The sequence below is a fragment of the Magallana gigas genome, chromosome 3 (genome assembly GCF_963853765.1).
Source record: "Magallana gigas chromosome 3, xbMagGiga1.1, whole genome shotgun sequence".
Lineage (NCBI taxonomy): Eukaryota > Metazoa > Mollusca > Bivalvia > Ostreida > Ostreidae > Magallana > Magallana gigas.
Genome location: NC_088855.1, coordinates 32,041,344 through 32,058,144, shown reverse-complemented (window position 1 = coordinate 32,058,144; position 16,801 = coordinate 32,041,344). Strand labels below are relative to the sequence as shown.

At 34.3% G+C, this 16,801-nt stretch overlaps 3 protein-coding genes and 1 long non-coding RNA gene across 4 annotated transcripts in view; 2 read left to right on the top strand and 2 right to left on the bottom strand.

The window, feature by feature from the left end:
- Positions 1-4,749: 4,749 nt before the first annotated feature.
- Positions 4,750-6,219, bottom strand: LOC105318145 (uncharacterized). Its single transcript, XR_010712043.1, has 3 exons — positions 5,796-6,219; positions 5,532-5,624; positions 4,750-4,842 (listed from the first exon to the last, which is right to left on the bottom strand). It is a non-coding gene; the product is annotated as an uncharacterized lncRNA (long non-coding RNA).
- A 217-nt stretch (positions 6,220-6,436) lies between these two features.
- LOC105318134 (zinc finger CCCH domain-containing protein 13) lies at positions 6,437-9,384 on the top strand. Its single transcript, XM_011415074.4, has 4 exons — positions 6,437-6,733; positions 6,911-7,015; positions 7,192-7,250; positions 7,391-9,384. Exons 1-4 carry the CDS (start codon positions 6,583-6,585, stop codon positions 8,888-8,890), a joined length of 1,815 nt encoding a protein of 604 aa, XP_011413376.3. The 5' UTR covers positions 6,437-6,582; the 3' UTR covers positions 8,891-9,384.
- An 804-nt stretch (positions 9,385-10,188) lies between these two features.
- Positions 10,189-14,408, bottom strand: LOC117692964 (protein asteroid homolog 1). Its single transcript, XM_034482665.2, has 2 exons — positions 14,271-14,408; positions 10,189-14,020 (listed from the first exon to the last, which is right to left on the bottom strand). The coding sequence occupies exon 2, from the start codon at positions 13,998-14,000 to the stop codon at positions 11,772-11,774; it is 2,229 nt and encodes a 742-aa protein (XP_034338556.2). The 5' UTR covers positions 14,001-14,020; positions 14,271-14,408; the 3' UTR covers positions 10,189-11,771.
- A 180-nt stretch (positions 14,409-14,588) lies between these two features.
- Positions 14,589-16,801, top strand: part of LOC105323794 (L-fucose kinase) — a 73,123-nt gene continuing 70,910 nt past the window's right edge. Inside the window, exons 1-2 of the mRNA XM_034482664.2 lie at positions 14,589-14,691; positions 14,919-14,999. Of these exons, the coding sequence (XP_034338555.2) occupies positions 14,921-14,999 (79 nt within the window). The 5' untranslated portion in view covers positions 14,589-14,691; positions 14,919-14,920. The remainder of the gene's footprint in view (positions 14,692-14,918; positions 15,000-16,801) is intronic.

Genomic DNA, 16,801 nt, shown 5'->3' with positions numbered 1-16,801 from the left:
ATCGTCGCATGCTAGGCAAGTGTCTGGCATCCTTTAGATTTTTAACTTGCAACCGCGTCAAATTGTACTTATTTGGCGGCCGCAAAAATAGCCTTATTTAGTTTCTGGTGGCTGCTATTTAATATAGCGAAAGTGGCAACCGCCAGCTAACTTTTCGTCTTTTTTTCAGGTTGCACATATTTTTGCTGTATGAGGACTAATATGCTGTAACAAAAATTTAAAAATAAGTATAATATATCGAGGGATGGGGTCAATAACAATTACACTGATCATTAGAAAGCAAAATTGAACTTACAATTACTCACTTTAAACCGTCAATTAAATAACATTAATTACCATTACAAAGATTTTTCTAACTGAAACCAGATGAATAAAATTAATGAACGTTCATCGTTTTATGTACTTTTTTAATTCATTTTTCGTATTGCATTTCAAAATCATCAAACCACTCTTTTTCATCTTATTAAAAAGTGTGTTACTTTACTCACCGTAAATACCTATGGGCTATGCCAAATTAAAAAAAAAACCCGGCAATATTACAGATCATCGGCGCGGCGGCAGTACATCAATATTTTTTTCTCATCTCAGCTTCTCCCTTTTATTCAATTGCTGGTAGAAATGCGCATTCTGGAGTACATAAATCAGCTAGTGGCTTCGGACCACACACACCCCCCCCCCCCCCAAATAAAATCTGGATCCGCGCATGTTAATTTGCAATAAACAACAAATCGATATGCCTATCCGACCGGAATTCAATATAAAATATTACTGAAATTTTGACTAGACAGATTAAAGAAAGTGTTCTTTTTTTATTGTTTGAAAGTAACGTTAGTGTTTTTTCCGTTTTTATCAGACTTCAAACATTTGATCTTTCCGCGAAAGTGTTATCTTCCGTCGTTTTGCCACGTTAGTGTACAGGTTCTCCACAACCGACAAATCATGAGCAAACGGGGAGATACGTCTGCTGCATTGAAATCAGCACCGTCAGAGAACCTAGTGTCTGTACTCAAAAAATTCTACGATGAGTACATGACATCAACGTCCAAGAGGCTGAAAATAGTTGATGCCTACCTTGTTTACATTCTTCTCACCGGCGTCATACAGTTTGTGTACTGCGCTCTCGTGGGAACATTTCCATTCAACTCATTTTTGTCTGGCTTCATTTCAACTGTCGGTTCCTTCGTTTTAGCTGGTAAATGCTATTTACATGTATTCAATTTTGCATAACTGCAAATTAACTCGTTCGAATTTTCTCTGTTCAATTTGGTTTGCAGTCTCGGTTATAAGAGTCGTGCAGATTTAGATAGATAATTTACTAGATCAAGACAATACTTGGGGTTACATGCGAAAAAGTGACGTAGCAATAAACTAGTGAGAAATGGTCCAAGGCCAGTAGCTCTACAGAAGAATTTGGATTAGGTTTGGCACCCCCGCCCCCATGCTTGAATTGTGAACCTGTTTTACCTTACAAATGCAACTGACGAAAAATTCACCATGTTGACCATGTTGGCAAGCACTCTGAAATGTTCACTTAATGATAAAGCAATTGTTTTAAAAATTCTATGTGTCAAATTTTGTGCATGGGTGGTTAAAAAAGGTCAAAATGAAATGCATCCTGGAAGTCCCTTAAAAACAATGTGTTTCTTTATTCAGTAAGATTAATTTAATCAAAATATGGCATGGCTCATTCATCAGACTCTCTACTTTTGATTCCTATCAATTATCTGTCAACTGAAAAACAATTGCAACAATAGAAGCAATCAAGCACAAAAATCATCACACATGATATTTCAAGCGAATGTTTAAAATGAAGCAATCGTGTTGGGGTACTCCTCTGATTTTAAACATGATGCGCTTATTCTTAATCAGACATGAACAAAAACTGAGTACCATTTGGTAGGTAAAGTAGGGATACCATATGGGCATGTAAGGACTCCACTAATTTCAACCAAACTTACTTTGAAGTATTTGTATATGATGGGAATATTGAAATTAAAGTGTAAAGCCTTTTCCAAAGATGAGATAATAGAGAGGTTGAGATTTCAAACGTGTACAGGTACATGTATGTGAAATAGGGGAATCACCTAAATTCTTCGCGTATTATGTCATCAGTTTTTGTGACGAAATGGTTTCTACACATTCTCTAAACTTGTAGAGTGTCGTCTACACATAATTACAAACGTGTAGCTTTTTACAACAAATAAAATCTTATTGATAAGTGAATGTATTCTTGTGATACATTATAAAGATTTTTAAACTTCATTTGCATGAAAATTGATTAAAAATTTATCATTTATTTGGAATTAACTAAATAAATTCATGTCACAAAACTGCGACACATTTATATCCTACAAGTTAAGAAATCTCAACTGATAAATCGGAAAAAAGTGTGCGTGTAGTTATGACACAGGTACGCGTACTCATACATGTTTTAAATCTCAACCTCTCTAATAAGAAAGAAAAGACTCTGGAACTTTGTTATCTCTAATTTGACATGTTAATGGGCCTAAATATATAAAAGGTGATTACTTGTATCTCATGATAATGTGAATGATTTGTAATTTTCAAAGAAATGGAGTATGAAGATATGTACACTAACATTTGTAGAATACTATGCAATTTACTTTGTTTTAATTCTAAAATTTTCCATTTTTTGTAGTGTGTTTGAGGCTGCAAGTCAACCCACAAAACAAGACAGATTTTGTTGGAATCAGTCCAGAAAGAGCTTTTGCAGATTTTATATTTGCACATGTTATTCTTCATTTAGTTGTCATCAATTTCATTGGATAGCATGGTAAGATAAATTCAAATTTATATATTTCATTCAATGAACAAATGTTTGACATAATTTTTAACTCTCCATTAAAATATATAATTGTCTTGCAAATTATATTTGCTGCCAGTTCACTCAGTTGCCATACAACATCCATAACTGAAATAAATTTCAGGAATGTTTTCCCCCTAAGATATATGTAAGCCCAATAAAAATGATCTTCTTTATAAATAGAATTAAGTATATTTTTTGTATTTTTAATTTGTTATATTTTTTTACCATTTCAGGTTTGGTGTTTCCATTTCAGACCAAGATCTTATAAATTTGTATGAATGAGGGAGAGATATGTGTTGTATATTATTTTATAAACATTAAATAACATAATAGAAGAACTTCCAGCCTTTTTGTGTTTTGAAAAATGACATTTAACACTTAATTTCTCATTTAAGATAAAAGCATGAGAGTGGCCAGAAGAATACTTTGTTGATTTATTATGTGAAAGTCCATTTTTATGCACGATAGAAATGAATGCTTTTCAGTATACATGTACATACATGGATCTTAAAATAAGCAACTTTTTTAACAACTATGAAGTATATTATGAAAAACATTGCATGTATTAATATCAGTAGGATGTGACGAAGTCTACTTATGGACAAAATGTGATTGTTTTAAGAAGCGTTATCCATGTGAATTTTTATTTGTGAAAACAATTGATGAAATGTCAAAATTTATTGAGACATGTGAAAAAGAAAGTATTCCACATTGAAAAAGCCATTTACTTTCATAATTTGCACTCAGAAAGGATCAAAATCCTCATAAGGTGCCTTTTATTTAAAAAAAATTTGTGCATGTTAATTTTTAACGTTAAAGTAGTCATTACACAAAATTTTCATTTTAAAATATAAAAAATGTAAGAATACATTTGGTACTGTCAAATATTTTGTTAAAAATAGTTTTGAAGGTGTTCAACCACAAAATCGATCGAGAATATGTAATGCACTGCTTGACAGGACAATTATGAGCTGGAACGTACGTAATCATCTTAACCACCCCCGTGCACATTGCATAGCTGTCAAGAAATCCGACAGCACTATGAAAAGAAAGGAGACAAACTTATATAATAATGTTGATTCAAATTGATGTATTGGTAAACTTAATTACATTTATCAAAATAGTTGTCACAATCTAACTATATCACACCGGAGTATGACTGGACAAATGCTCTCCTTGGAGAGTTACAATGTAAGTCTTTCTGTATTGTCTAATTATTTCCGGTCACGTTACATGTATCTTTGGCAATCAAATACCCACTTTTTTGACAATTGAAAACTTTTTACACCGTAATGATTTCATAAACATTTATTCTTTTCTTTTATAAATCGCACCCACATAACGAAAGTCAAATCAAGTTATGAACGAAATGACAATATGTTATATGTATATAGTACAATGAAAAATACAGTATACAACAGTCAAATGTAAATGTACAGGTATTGTTGGTTTTTTCTTGTGCGGATCGTTGTTTTAACCTTCATTGCACCAACATTATTTCCTGGAACATTTTTCCTCGATCAAGAAGCGCATATACTCACAAAGTGTATAGCGGAAATTTGAAATACACGGAAATTCCCTGATGTACACGATAGGCATATTGATATATATTTACTGCAATGTATAATAATATGTCATGTAGTATACACACACCATGTACGTCAGCATTCATGATTTTGTATCATCCTCCGAAATAGACATGGATGCGAGAGTTTCATCGAGGTTGTTCGATTGTCGTCTGCCACGCGTTTTTCTATGAGGGTAACAGTCGGCAGCCGCAGGAACGCGATGACGCAACAGGCGTTTCCTTCCCAAACGCCTGAACCGTCTCTTGATTTTGCGTGGCACTTTGGAAACGGAGAAAAATTCCGGAAGCTCATCTAATGGAATTTCTTCTCCTATTATTCTCTTCGGTCGTCTATTTTGATTTCGATGAGGAAGTTTGTATTCTGTAGCACCCTGCTGTGGTGTGTCCTCCAATGACATATTGTCATGCGGACTATTGTTCTGCAGTTCTAAATAAAATTATTCATACAAAAAAGTGAATTAAGTCGTTCTTGAAAATTCTAGTTAAGTACATACTTATTTTAATCTATATATATTATTTTCTTTTTTTTTAAAATCGTTAAAATGATTATACTTCCAGTCTCCAATTCACTGTGGTAAAATGTCTATTTTTACAACCGGAAAATTTAGAGGATAAGGAAAGTTTCATGGATAAAATCAAATTCTAAACTACAATCACGATGAAACTATATATAGTCACACATCTTTTCGATAAGACTTTAAAATTGAAGAAATTTATTTGAAATTAGTGGGGGGAAAACCAGAAAACATTGGACAGGATTCAGATAATACAATCATTGCTGCCACAAGTACTCTGTATCACACTTTCACGAAACAAACGTATCCTTACGGAGAAGGGTCAGTCACAATGTTATGACCGCAATAACAGACCCACGATCTAACATCACATTCATTGTACGTAAACAATTATTTAGACTGATCGTGACATCAACAATTAAAGAAATCTTTTAGTTATTAAATAGTCATATACTGTCATACTGGAAAATATGTTGGTGAAATTGTCATATTGGGCTTACTTTGTGTATTTACACAAGTAAATTCAAATTGCGATAGAAATTATGTTTTAATGTACATGGCTTAATGATTTTGTAATATGTAATTTGTAATAAATATTTACCTTGAATGTAGACAGTTAGTTCCTCTGTTCCATTTACCATCGCTTCATTTAGTTCTTCTTGAGAGGAAAACGTGATGAGATCGCCATCTTCATCTGAAAAATACAATTTCATATCCAAGAAAAATTTGACTAAGTAAATCAGTTATGATTTCTTACTAAAAAATAGAACCACGAAATTAAAAAACTATCTTAAATTCTATATATATGAAAATATACGGTATCTAGAATTAAAAATATCAAAGAAATAATGCACTGTTTACACACCTTTCCACTGTAGAGATTCAATTTGTACATGAGGGAAAAGTTCCGTTATCTTCGCCACCAAAGGGGCATAATTCACAGAACCCTCCACTTCATACCCAAAATTAAATCCAGACTCAAAAACAATGTTTATTATCATTTTATAACCGGAGAGTTTGTGTTTCTATTAGTAATTTTGATTATGTATGAAATTAACTCCGGCGTGTGTAGACTTGTACTTTGGCGTCAGTGGGTGCGCTTTTGCGCTATCCGGCGCTTATATAGGGCGCTTAAAATAATCATGCGACAATGTTCTAAAAATAAACCCCTAGAATGTTCTGAATTATTACCTTCCCACGTATGAACTTTGTTTCCGCTTAACCCCGGTTTGATGAATATTTAATAGGTAAAATAATTCGCAGTTTTCCCCTCAATCTCCCCTTTTGATTCAGATTATTTATCCAAAATGATATAAAAGGTCTTCTTTTTAACAAAATACATGATATCAACCAAAAAAGCACGGATTTTTGAAAATATTTAAAGAATAAATTCATACTTATGAATATTAATGAGGTGAACTTTCCTTGAACTCTCACGTGATTTTTCCAGAATTACGAAATACCAGTCACATGACACCTTCAAAGCGCCTATATAAGGGCGCCCAAAGCGCCATTGAGCTCACAAGCGCCCAGGAGAAGATTTGATAGCAGCTGAACGTATAAGTCTATCGAACAAACTAAGGTATTGTAAACTATAAAGTTCTCACTGAAAAGTCCGATTTGTTTGTAAACAAAAACACGTGTGACAAACCATGATGAAAGTGAAAGTAACCCTGATGTCAGCCGTAGAGCCAGAGATGCGAAGAATGTCTTTTGGAGACAATCCTGACTTTGGTGATTTCAAGAAGAAGGTTTCTGAGCTGTTTAACGAGACTGACACTGAAATGCTGTTCCAATGGAAAGGTAAGACTGACAAAACATGCAATTATTTTACCTACGATTTTTCCACAAATGCCTGAGTTCATTACAATTTTAAAAAAAAAGTACCTCATTGAAAAAACAGATAGAAATTTCTTTTGCACTTGAAAGAGAATAATGCAATAACGATGTTTTTCAATGTGACTTTTTGTTTGCATATAGATAGCGAAGACGACATGATCACGATGTCGAGTGAAGAGGAATTCCAAGAAGCGCTGAAGAATATCAGCGACGGACTTCTGAGAATCTTCATCAAAAGAGTGAATGGTAAGATTTTAGAATTTTTTTTAAAATTTACTTTTTATCTTAGCTGTAGATTCTTCTTTTTTGTGCTTGTGTTACAATAAGTTGAAAATTGCAAAATTCCCAACTAATCTATTTTAATGTAACACTTGCACTACAATTCCAGAAACTAAAAGTGTTGTTTTACCTTGCATCCTCAGATTGTACCAACGGCTTGAAAGGAGGAAATGCAGGTCATGAAAATTCAGATTTTCGTATGGTAAGTTAATATGCTTACTTGGTTTCTGCTTTTGTAAAATATATAAATGTATAGAAATTAACTACCGGTAGTTTTTTTTTCTTAATACGAATATTGTTTACTCTTAACTTAAAAAATTGAATTTTCTTTATAATCTGTAGAATATGGACAATGACACTGATGTTCGACCTAGAGTTTGGGAACGTCGCCTGGGTCGTGGAAAAGGGTGTGGTCTTGGTTGGAGATCATTTGATGCAAGCCCCGCACGTCAGCACGGTTGTTCTGAAAGGAGAGAGTGGAGGCGTATGCGTCGCGCACTGAAATTTACTGAAGGGTTTGATAAACCTGACCATGGATGCCGAAGGTTCCGAAGGAGGGACGCGAGAAAGCACGAAGATCGTCGCGATTTGATGAGCTCTGATGACGTAATTCCCGAGGGAGGGATGGAGGAGTACCGCTGGACTGACCGTTCAGCCGGATGTCGAAAGATCCGTCGTTGTCAACGTCTGCTGGGAATGTCAACTGATGGATGCCGCCGGTCACGAATGAGAAAACGGGAAACTATGTATGGTATGGCAAGAGGCATGAATCGCTGTAGACGAGCAAACTCTGCTCCCCCTGCGCGTTTTCATGACGAAAACCATACAAGGTGTGGAAGAAGAATGCATGGGAGGTTCGAACGGACAAGACGTTGTCGATCTGCTTCCCTTCCGCCACGAGAAAGGTCGTCTGCATTTCCTGCTGGGAGTTGCAGACGACGTTTTGGTTGTCCGAAAAGATTCTTGATTAAGTTAAAGGTCAAGAATGTGAAAAAGCGTGGATGTACTTCAGATGATGAATCTGGCTGTAACAGAGAAAGGAAATGTCTTGGAAGAAGATGTAAAAGTTATCGAAGGCGGGCAATGATGGAAGCTGATAAAGTCAAGGAAAATGTTGATGCTCCTATCACCCCCGATGAGGACATGGAGCCTAGGATGGAAAAGTTGAGTCTTAATGATGACAGGAGTGACGAGGATATGCAGAAGGACCAGCAAGATGGTACGGGACAAAAAGAAAGAAGATGCAAGCGCAGAAAACATACTTACCAGGAGGATGGGGAAGATGAAAACGACAGACCTGAAAGACGTAGAGGCAAGTGTCACCGGAATTGCAGAAATAAGTATGAAAGGAATGGCGATATGTCCCAGCCTCAAGAGAATACCCAAGAAGAAGACACAAATGAAGCTGAATATTCCGATCAAAACCGCAGGGAGAGAAGGCGTCAGATAAGGGAATACCGCCGGGCTTTGCAAGAACAGAGTAGCGCTGAATGCAGCCACACAAGCGGTAAGGGAGACCGTGGCTACCACAAATATGTCACTCTGAAAGTCAACATGGATGGAAATATGAGACCTAAAAAGCTGGCTCGAAAATTGTACAAGATTTTCAATCAGGAAACCGAAATGGATGGAAAGACACCAAATGATCAAGATAGAAATCATGACCAGGAGGATTGGTCAAGGAAAGATTTTGATTGGCCGAAGATGCGGTACCACGGAACGTGCCGCCGGCGCCAAGCACGCGGCTTTAAGAGATGCCGCGCAATGTCGCCAGAATTTTCCCGCCGTGATGTTGGCGGGTTTAGACCACGTGACTGGTTTCGCAAGGACTGTCCTTGGTAAAGAATAAGAAAGGCGATAACATTGTTTCAAGTTTGAACGATTTATGTTATTTATACCAGCTTTCTGATTTATATTTACCTGTCTTTGCACGTTTTTCTAGCTGGCATGTTTGTGCATTTTTGAATTGTGTACTTCAGTAATTTCTTAGTATAATATTGGTACTTAGTATATACATGTAATATCTTGAATTTAAATGCATACAAATCACCATTGATGTACTAGGTATATAATTAAACTTCCGTCTTTTTAGAACGATTTTCAAATCATGGACAGGTTAATTTTAGTACCGGTATATATATGTTACTCGTAAATGTATCCTTTTATTTAATATTACTTGAACTATATTGCTTGATTGCAATGAAATGACTCTTATTCGTGTTTGGTAAAGTAAAATTACTTTCAGTGGAACCTATGTAACTATGTAATATATTCTTATCAATATCATGTATACGGTACGATTTATCATGAAATAAAAGGGGAAACAAAAAATTCCTTTGCTTCTTGTTTAATATTATTCCATACTAAGTGATGAGATTTATTCACAAACGTATCTTCATGTAAAAACGGCTACGTGCATCTGCCTAAGTCAAGAGATAAAAAACTCTCGACTTAGGAAGATGTGCTTCATGAAGATTACGAACTAGCTGCAATGCGATTTTTTTTTATCTGACGCCCCCTTCTCCAACAAAAAGAGGAGAGGACCACAGTATTGCTATTTCAGAATATTACGGACTTGCAGATATAGGAGTATAAACATTTGCTCATCTGGTGCGCAAGTGAATTGATACCATGTCAAAGGGTCGTGAAAAATGCCACACGATGGTCCGTGGTGAATTTGCATGTACTGGTATTATGCTAGCAGACCCCGAAAAAATATTCCGTTAATAATCGTACGTTGCCAAACTTTTGTACACCTATAGTTTAGGCCTTAGTACCGTTTGAATCTGCTCGAATACAAGTGTCAATTACATAGTGATCAAATGGTATATATACATGTAGACTGGTTTTGATTTACTTATATGGTATGTGAAACGATGATATTTTCACTATGCGTAAAAATTAAAATTATTGAATGGATACAAATGTAAACCGATACATACAGTACATGAACAGGTTAAATTTCTTTCCATATGCATGCATTTAAAAATTATAAATTATTATCTGCAGGTCTGTAGCTCCCAGTCTGAAAAAATTCGGATCGTCCATCTGAATTTTTTTAGACCAGGAGCTACAGACCTGCAGCTAATGAATTATATGACCAACATGATTACGAGTTACAACGACAGCAAAAAATAAAATGGAATGAAAACTGATAAAACTTTATTCAAGCACCATATATAATATTCTTGATTTCAGTAGGTTTACATTGATTCATAGTGCCCCTTGATCGACAATAACAATTATGTCTACAAATATAACTTTCATATTCTGATTCACTAATATATAATATACTGATTCATTAACCATATAATAGGTCATTTAAATCTGATAAAATTCTCATTCACATAAGGTTATCCAGTCTTAATAATTGATCATGTATAATAATGTTCAAATCAAGTATATCAAATTTCAAATTTAAAAAAATAGAACAAGAAACATTCACGGTAGGGGTATAGAAAATCTTAATCTTATTAATAGATTGAGTGGGACACCTCCATGTTATGACATACTTCCTATCAAAATAAAATCAGGTATACAGTCAAACTTTGTTTTCTTAAACTAGATGGGACTGTTTAAAAACTTCGAGATATCCAAGTGTTCGAGATATTGAGGGTAAAAAATATATGGTTGAGACTTACAAATCTTTTCGACTATCCATTGTATTCGAGATATAATTACTCGAGGTATCGAAGTTCAACTGTAATTCTATAAAAACTTTCCGTTCTCATAATTGTTACCTTACAGTGTAGCGCAATGGGTTGGAGCTATGACTGACTTTTCTGTAAGTCATGATTTCAGCTAAGGCGTTTAATATTTTACCATTTTCAAACTTTTTAAAACATAGTTTTGGTTCAATAATTGTAAAATTCGAAAATTCTAAACTTTTGAAAGTATCTTGATTAATTTTATACTTTAATCCACATTAATGTCAATGGGTGTCCCATACCTCCTTAATCTTTCAAGTCACAACTTTGAAATTTAGAAATTAAATTCTGCTTGCATGTCCAAAAATTACATTACAGTACTTTGACTTACAAATATGTTGTATTTTCATTAACAACAAGTAAATCCTTAAAGGGACTTGGACACGATTTGACTTAAAATTTTCAAATTTTTTTTTTCCATTTTCAATGTTTATATTTATAAATATAGAAGTTTATAATGCTATGTCAAAATTTGAAAGTCAAATATCACGTTATAAGCAAGATACGGAGTTCATAATTCTTTGTTTTGTAAACAAAGCTCGAATATTGTCATTTTTACATATGTGTTGTATCGGTGCAAGTTTCAATCAAATGTATCTTTCTTTTGTTGATAATAGTATTAATGAAGATACTGAATTAGTTGAAATTGTTTTTACATGTCATTTTGTCAAAGAAATGGTAATTCCCTACATTACATTTTTTTGTAAACAACTATAAGACTCGAGCTTTGTTTACTTAACAACCAATTCTGACCTCTGTATCTCGCTTGTAACTTGACTTAAACATTCAATATTTTGGTCCATCATTTAAAATGCACTTGTAAACCATTTTATACATAAAAAATTAAAATAAAATTTTTGATCTTAAATCGTGTCCAAGTCCCTTTAAATTGATTTCCAACATTTCTATAATCTAATTACATAACTTTTATGACATGTTGTCTCACATCCAGATCAGCTAATATAATTGTCACTGACTTGCATTTTGCTTGAGCAAGATCTCCAGTTATCTCCATCTTATACAGAGAGTTCATCTTTCATTTCTTCATCTTCATCACTTTCATCAAGGCTTTCGCCACTCATGTCCAGAAAAGCAAACCTATTGGTCAGTGGGCAGTTTGCAACATATTGTGTTGTGGTTTTGTGCTTCTTTTTCACTTCTGGTTTCACATTTTCAGGTGAGCAGGCACTTTGCTCAGTATTTTTGTCCTTCTTACTTTTACATTTATGGGCTTTGCTTCTTTTCTTATACTTAGATTCTTCTGTGAGACCCTCAGGATCTAGTACATTCATCACTGCATCTAAAAGGCACTGATATACTTGCTGAAGATTTGAGTCCTTTGAAAGCAGTTCATTGATAAACATGTCAGGACTTCTTCGCTTCTGGAGCTCCATGCAAAAGTTGTACAGGAAAGTCCCGGAAAATACATGGGATACACTTGGACTAGGGAAGGGGCAAAGCAAAAGAAAGTTCAAGTGCATGGCAGCCAAAATGCAGGTTTGCAGCTGAGCAAAACTATGAATCAAATCGCTGTCTACTGGATGCTTTCTGCTGTGTTCAGGTCTAGCACTATATGGATGGAGTTTGGTTCTGACCTCTTTTATATTTTCAGTAGGCATGCTCAGAACTGCTGTTTCTATCATGTTCTCCTCACAGCCGGTAGCACCATGGTGAATTAGGACCCACTTCACTTTCAGCATTAACAGACAAACCAGGACTGTCTTTAAATGATAAACAGTTACTTTTGGGTCTGCATTTTTTATCCAAAATAAAACTATTCCCAAAGCAAATTCGAGGTCTTTGGTCATATTATCTAAGCCAAAAGAAGGAATATCCAAAACCAAGCGGACAATATTTTCTTTGTCCGAGGGTGAAAGCTCTGGAATATCTGAAAGCTTTGGGAGTGAACCATATCCTTCTAACATTATTTCAGGGCAGACAATATTTTTCTTTAATTGATAATTGTTTCGATCATACTCCTCTACAGCACATTTCCTGTTTGGGGCCATTTCTTCAGTCTTTCCAAGTACAGCAATGTCTTCTGAGAGCAATATTCCATACATGCATTCCCTTAGTTTTACACTGCAATGATATGAAGATGTTGTTTTGGGGCCTTCTACTTGAGGAAGGAGAAACTTTCTGTGCAATGTTATGACATCCAAAGAACTAGGTGGGAGGAATCCTTGTCTGTGAAGACACGCATACCAACTCGGAATGATTGATCCATTGTAACCTTTTATTGGGTTTCCGACAGAATGTAATTTTTCCTCTGAATTTTCATTTTCCATGAAATAGGAATACAAAGAAAATTCTGTATCAGAGGCATTGGCAGTGAATGCTTCCAATGTTTTCCTTATTGCCACTGTAATGGTTTCTTTCTGAATAGGGGTTAATGCTGTTGACATAATTTTCTCAATGCCTTCATTATAATTCTCTAAACTTTCCAACCAGCTGATCACTTTTTGCATCTTTGTATGCGTTTTTGGAATCCTAAACTGTGTTTTAATATTTTCATGTGATCTGACAGAGGAATAAAATGCATGGAATATGCGTATATCTACATAATCATTTCCAAGGAGGGTAGCTAACAATGGCAGAACTTCTCTCCCCAGTGATGGAAAGAATTTCACAAAATTGTCCACATGATACCGTCGCGCAGGAAGATAATGGTACACACTGTCATCTTCCCTCCTCCCTTCTTGCAAAGTAAAATTTACACTGTCAAAAGGTATAAAGCCAGCACTTAAAGGTAAAATATAAAAATCACTGTCATACGACAAAACTGGGCAGTCAAACTGGTTTGCCAGTATTCCAATTTCTTTGTCAGCCTCAAAATCACAGACAGCAAACGGTACTTTAATTTCTAACAAGACTGCTCTGAAAGTGTCATAGGCCAAGATTGGCATAACTTTGCCTCGCTGTCCTTTAGCCAGAAGCATGGCCATTTCAAGTCTCTGCTGCACTCTCTTTAAAATTGTCTGAAATTTCTTGTCATCTTGTTCATATCCACCATCAAACACAACATACGGCTGAATATTACAGGAGCTCAGGAGGCTGAAGAATTCTTTGATTTTACGAGCATACTGGTCGTAATCTCCACCATGAAGGAAATCCACATGGTTATTATAGAAAATGAGATGGTACAGATTGTTCCCATCTATGACTACCTTCGTGTCATGCAATGGAAACTCCTTTATAAGCTTGAGATTATCATCCATGAAGGTTGTCAATCCCGAAATCCCCATGGTGCACTATTTCTAGAACACTGTAACAGAGAGAAAAAATACAAATGAAATTAGAATTAAAGTTTGAACAAACTCTGTAGAAAGAAAAAAAAATATGCAACAATGACAAACCTAGAGATCATTTCTATTCAATACCGTGCACTCTACAAAATTTGAGAACAATTTGTTGGAATACCAGCATTTCAAAGATCTCTTACAGTCTTAATCATAAAAACCAACAACAACAAACCAACAGATAAAATCAACAAAAACCCGACACATTTAATTTACCTAACGAGAAAATCACAATGTATATGATTCAATAATTTCATCGTCCATGTCATCAAAATTTAGTAAAAAGACAGAAATATGGCCTGGTCCAAAAAATGATTAAAATCATGTGGTGGTATGGCAAACTGGATATTATAATATCTCGATAAAAACCAAACCGAAACAAGACCATGTTATGGATAGGTTTATATCCAGCTGTTGATTATCTTCTCCCGAATATATAAATAACACAATTTTACATTTTTTGAATTCTGTTGTTTCTAAATCTGATATAAAAAAAAAAGAAAAATGTATAACGAGTTTTGACTTTCGTATTATTCCGGATAATGTGATATAGAAAAGTTTTTAAATTATGCAGCACTCATGAGTTCCTGTGTTGAAAACAATCATATGACAACCTGAGAAACTTATTTAGCCTCCGGTAAGATCCTTACAATAAACAGGATGCTTTAATAATTTAAATTCATGCAATTTGAAAAAAAAATCTGAATCAGCAGATTCAAGCTGTAACAGATGCAAATATTTTTCTGCAACTGTTTTAGCGTAAAATGCAAATGCTAAGCATTGCAATTTACAGCTTATTCCTGATTAACATGCAAGTTTAATTTACTGTTTTCTTACTTATTTTAATCCTGCTTTCACCACCAGGAATGTCAGCTTCAGAAGTAAGATGGACTGCCATAGTCTTAACAACTTCTATCAAGGAATGGGCATATGCATTTCAAAAAGGCAGGTTAATTCAGTTCAATTCAATTTATTGACAAAAACCACACGAAGCGCAAGTCATACACACAGAATACAAATATATCCCCGAGTACCCAAACTCCGTCACCATAAGCAGAAAACCTCCCGCGTTTCTCTGTAAATTATTTTTGTGGTTTTTATCATTTGCAATCACTAAATATAATCTGAAACAATATAATTTATAAAATTATTAACAAAAATATTTTTATTTTTATACAAATAAGCCCTCTGAATACGACGTTTATCGCGCGTGCTTATTATATCTTATGAACCTAACTCCATTACCCACATGCTCTATGATATATGGCAGGGAATGAAGACACATTAACAATTTAGTTAAAACTCCATTTGTATCTAGGCCAAGTTGTAATAAGTAAAAATGGTGCATACAATTTAAATTGTTTTTAATTTCATCGAAATGAAATGATCGCCAGAATAAAAAATGGGTCCATGTAACAACAATCACAATGGCCTTTTCAGAATGTATGGATGCCATTTGATTTATGTCCTTACATATTTCAAATATTTTATATCATTAATTAATATATTACTTATTATATTTTTTATTTATTACATTTTTAGAAATGTATCATATTCTAAATAGCGATATACCGGATATATCTATACCCTGTATAAGGCAAAAGTATCGGCATTAGCGATTTAGTGTAAACCATAGTTTATTATGAATACAACGTACAACATATATACAATGATGCATAATTAGGCAAGGATTCGGAAACAAGTAAACACTTATATTAATCCGTTTCCTTAAATATAATTTACAAATTATAAATCACTGAAGTGCCCAGGTTGGAATGTCTTTGTAATCACGTTTACGAACAATTTACGTCTAAACAAACAATGTGTATGAAAAAAATATGTTATGGGAAAAAAATAAGATGCAGGATGAGTAAGATAATAGAAAAGATGTAGGATGTGTGAGAAATGTTTATGTTTGAAAACGTTTTGATGCTGAAATAAATTTGTGAACTGCTTTGAAAATTGTTTCATTATTTGCTGAAGAAAGATTTGTATCCCCATATAGTAATATGTAGACGTCAGTTTGGAAAGGTATAGTATCCAGGTGCAACATTCTTGCATTGGTATATAGGGGGCATTCAAGAAGATAGTGTTCGTTAGTTTCGGGTTTACCGCATGTGCAGAGTGGGTTATTAACTATATTGCGACTGAAAAGGTGATGTTTTAAAGTGCTACATTTTAGTCTAAGTCATTAGCGATTTGACGTTATCATCAATAGTAGTGCATAAAGGCTATTGCGGACTGAAAAAAATGTATTAATTACCTTAATCAAAAATGTATTACATGTGAAATGTTTCATCTTGACCTCTCTAAAAATGGCTGACCACCGTAAATGATCGAATGGGCCCGCATGCCAGAAATATCGATATTTTATTGCACCCATGAAAAAGTTTTAGCTGATTTCAAACAATTAATGGTGCATAAAATGAACAAGGTTTAATTCTGTTATTTTTTGACCCATTCTTAAATTTAACTGTTGCAAATTGTTGACATTTGATTAAAGATTTTTGACATGTGAAAAATGACGCCATAATCGTTCTTGATTTCAAACGGCGAGGAGTTTCCCTAAACTGACGGAGTTAGGGTAGTGACGGAGTTAGGGGGCTATACGATAATTAGTGCATCGATTTTCTTATGTTAAATGCATCACTTATGAAGTTACAAATATTTCTTGTTGATTTAATGTTAAAGAAAAGAATTTAACGTGAAAGAAAATTAAGAATTAAATGTTATATATACATGTATGT

What these genes read in the sequence shown, in the direction of transcription:
- LOC105318134 (XM_011415074.4), top strand. Translation starts at nt 6,583, where the DNA reads ATGATGAAAGTGAAAGTAACCCTGATGTCAGCCGTAGAGCCAGAGATG. An exon ending in AATGCTGTTCCAATGGAAAG is followed by an intron (nt 6,734 to 6,910) that starts GTAAGACTGACA and finishes GTTTGCATATAG; the next exon opens with ATAGCGAAGACGACATGATC. An exon ending in AAAATTCAGATTTTCGTATG is followed by an intron (nt 7,251 to 7,390) that starts GTAAGTTAATAT and finishes TATAATCTGTAG; the next exon opens with AATATGGACAATGACACTGA.
- LOC117692964 (XM_034482665.2), bottom strand. Translation starts at nt 14,000, where the DNA reads ATGGGGATTTCGGGATTGACAACCTTCATGGATGATAATCTCAAGCTT.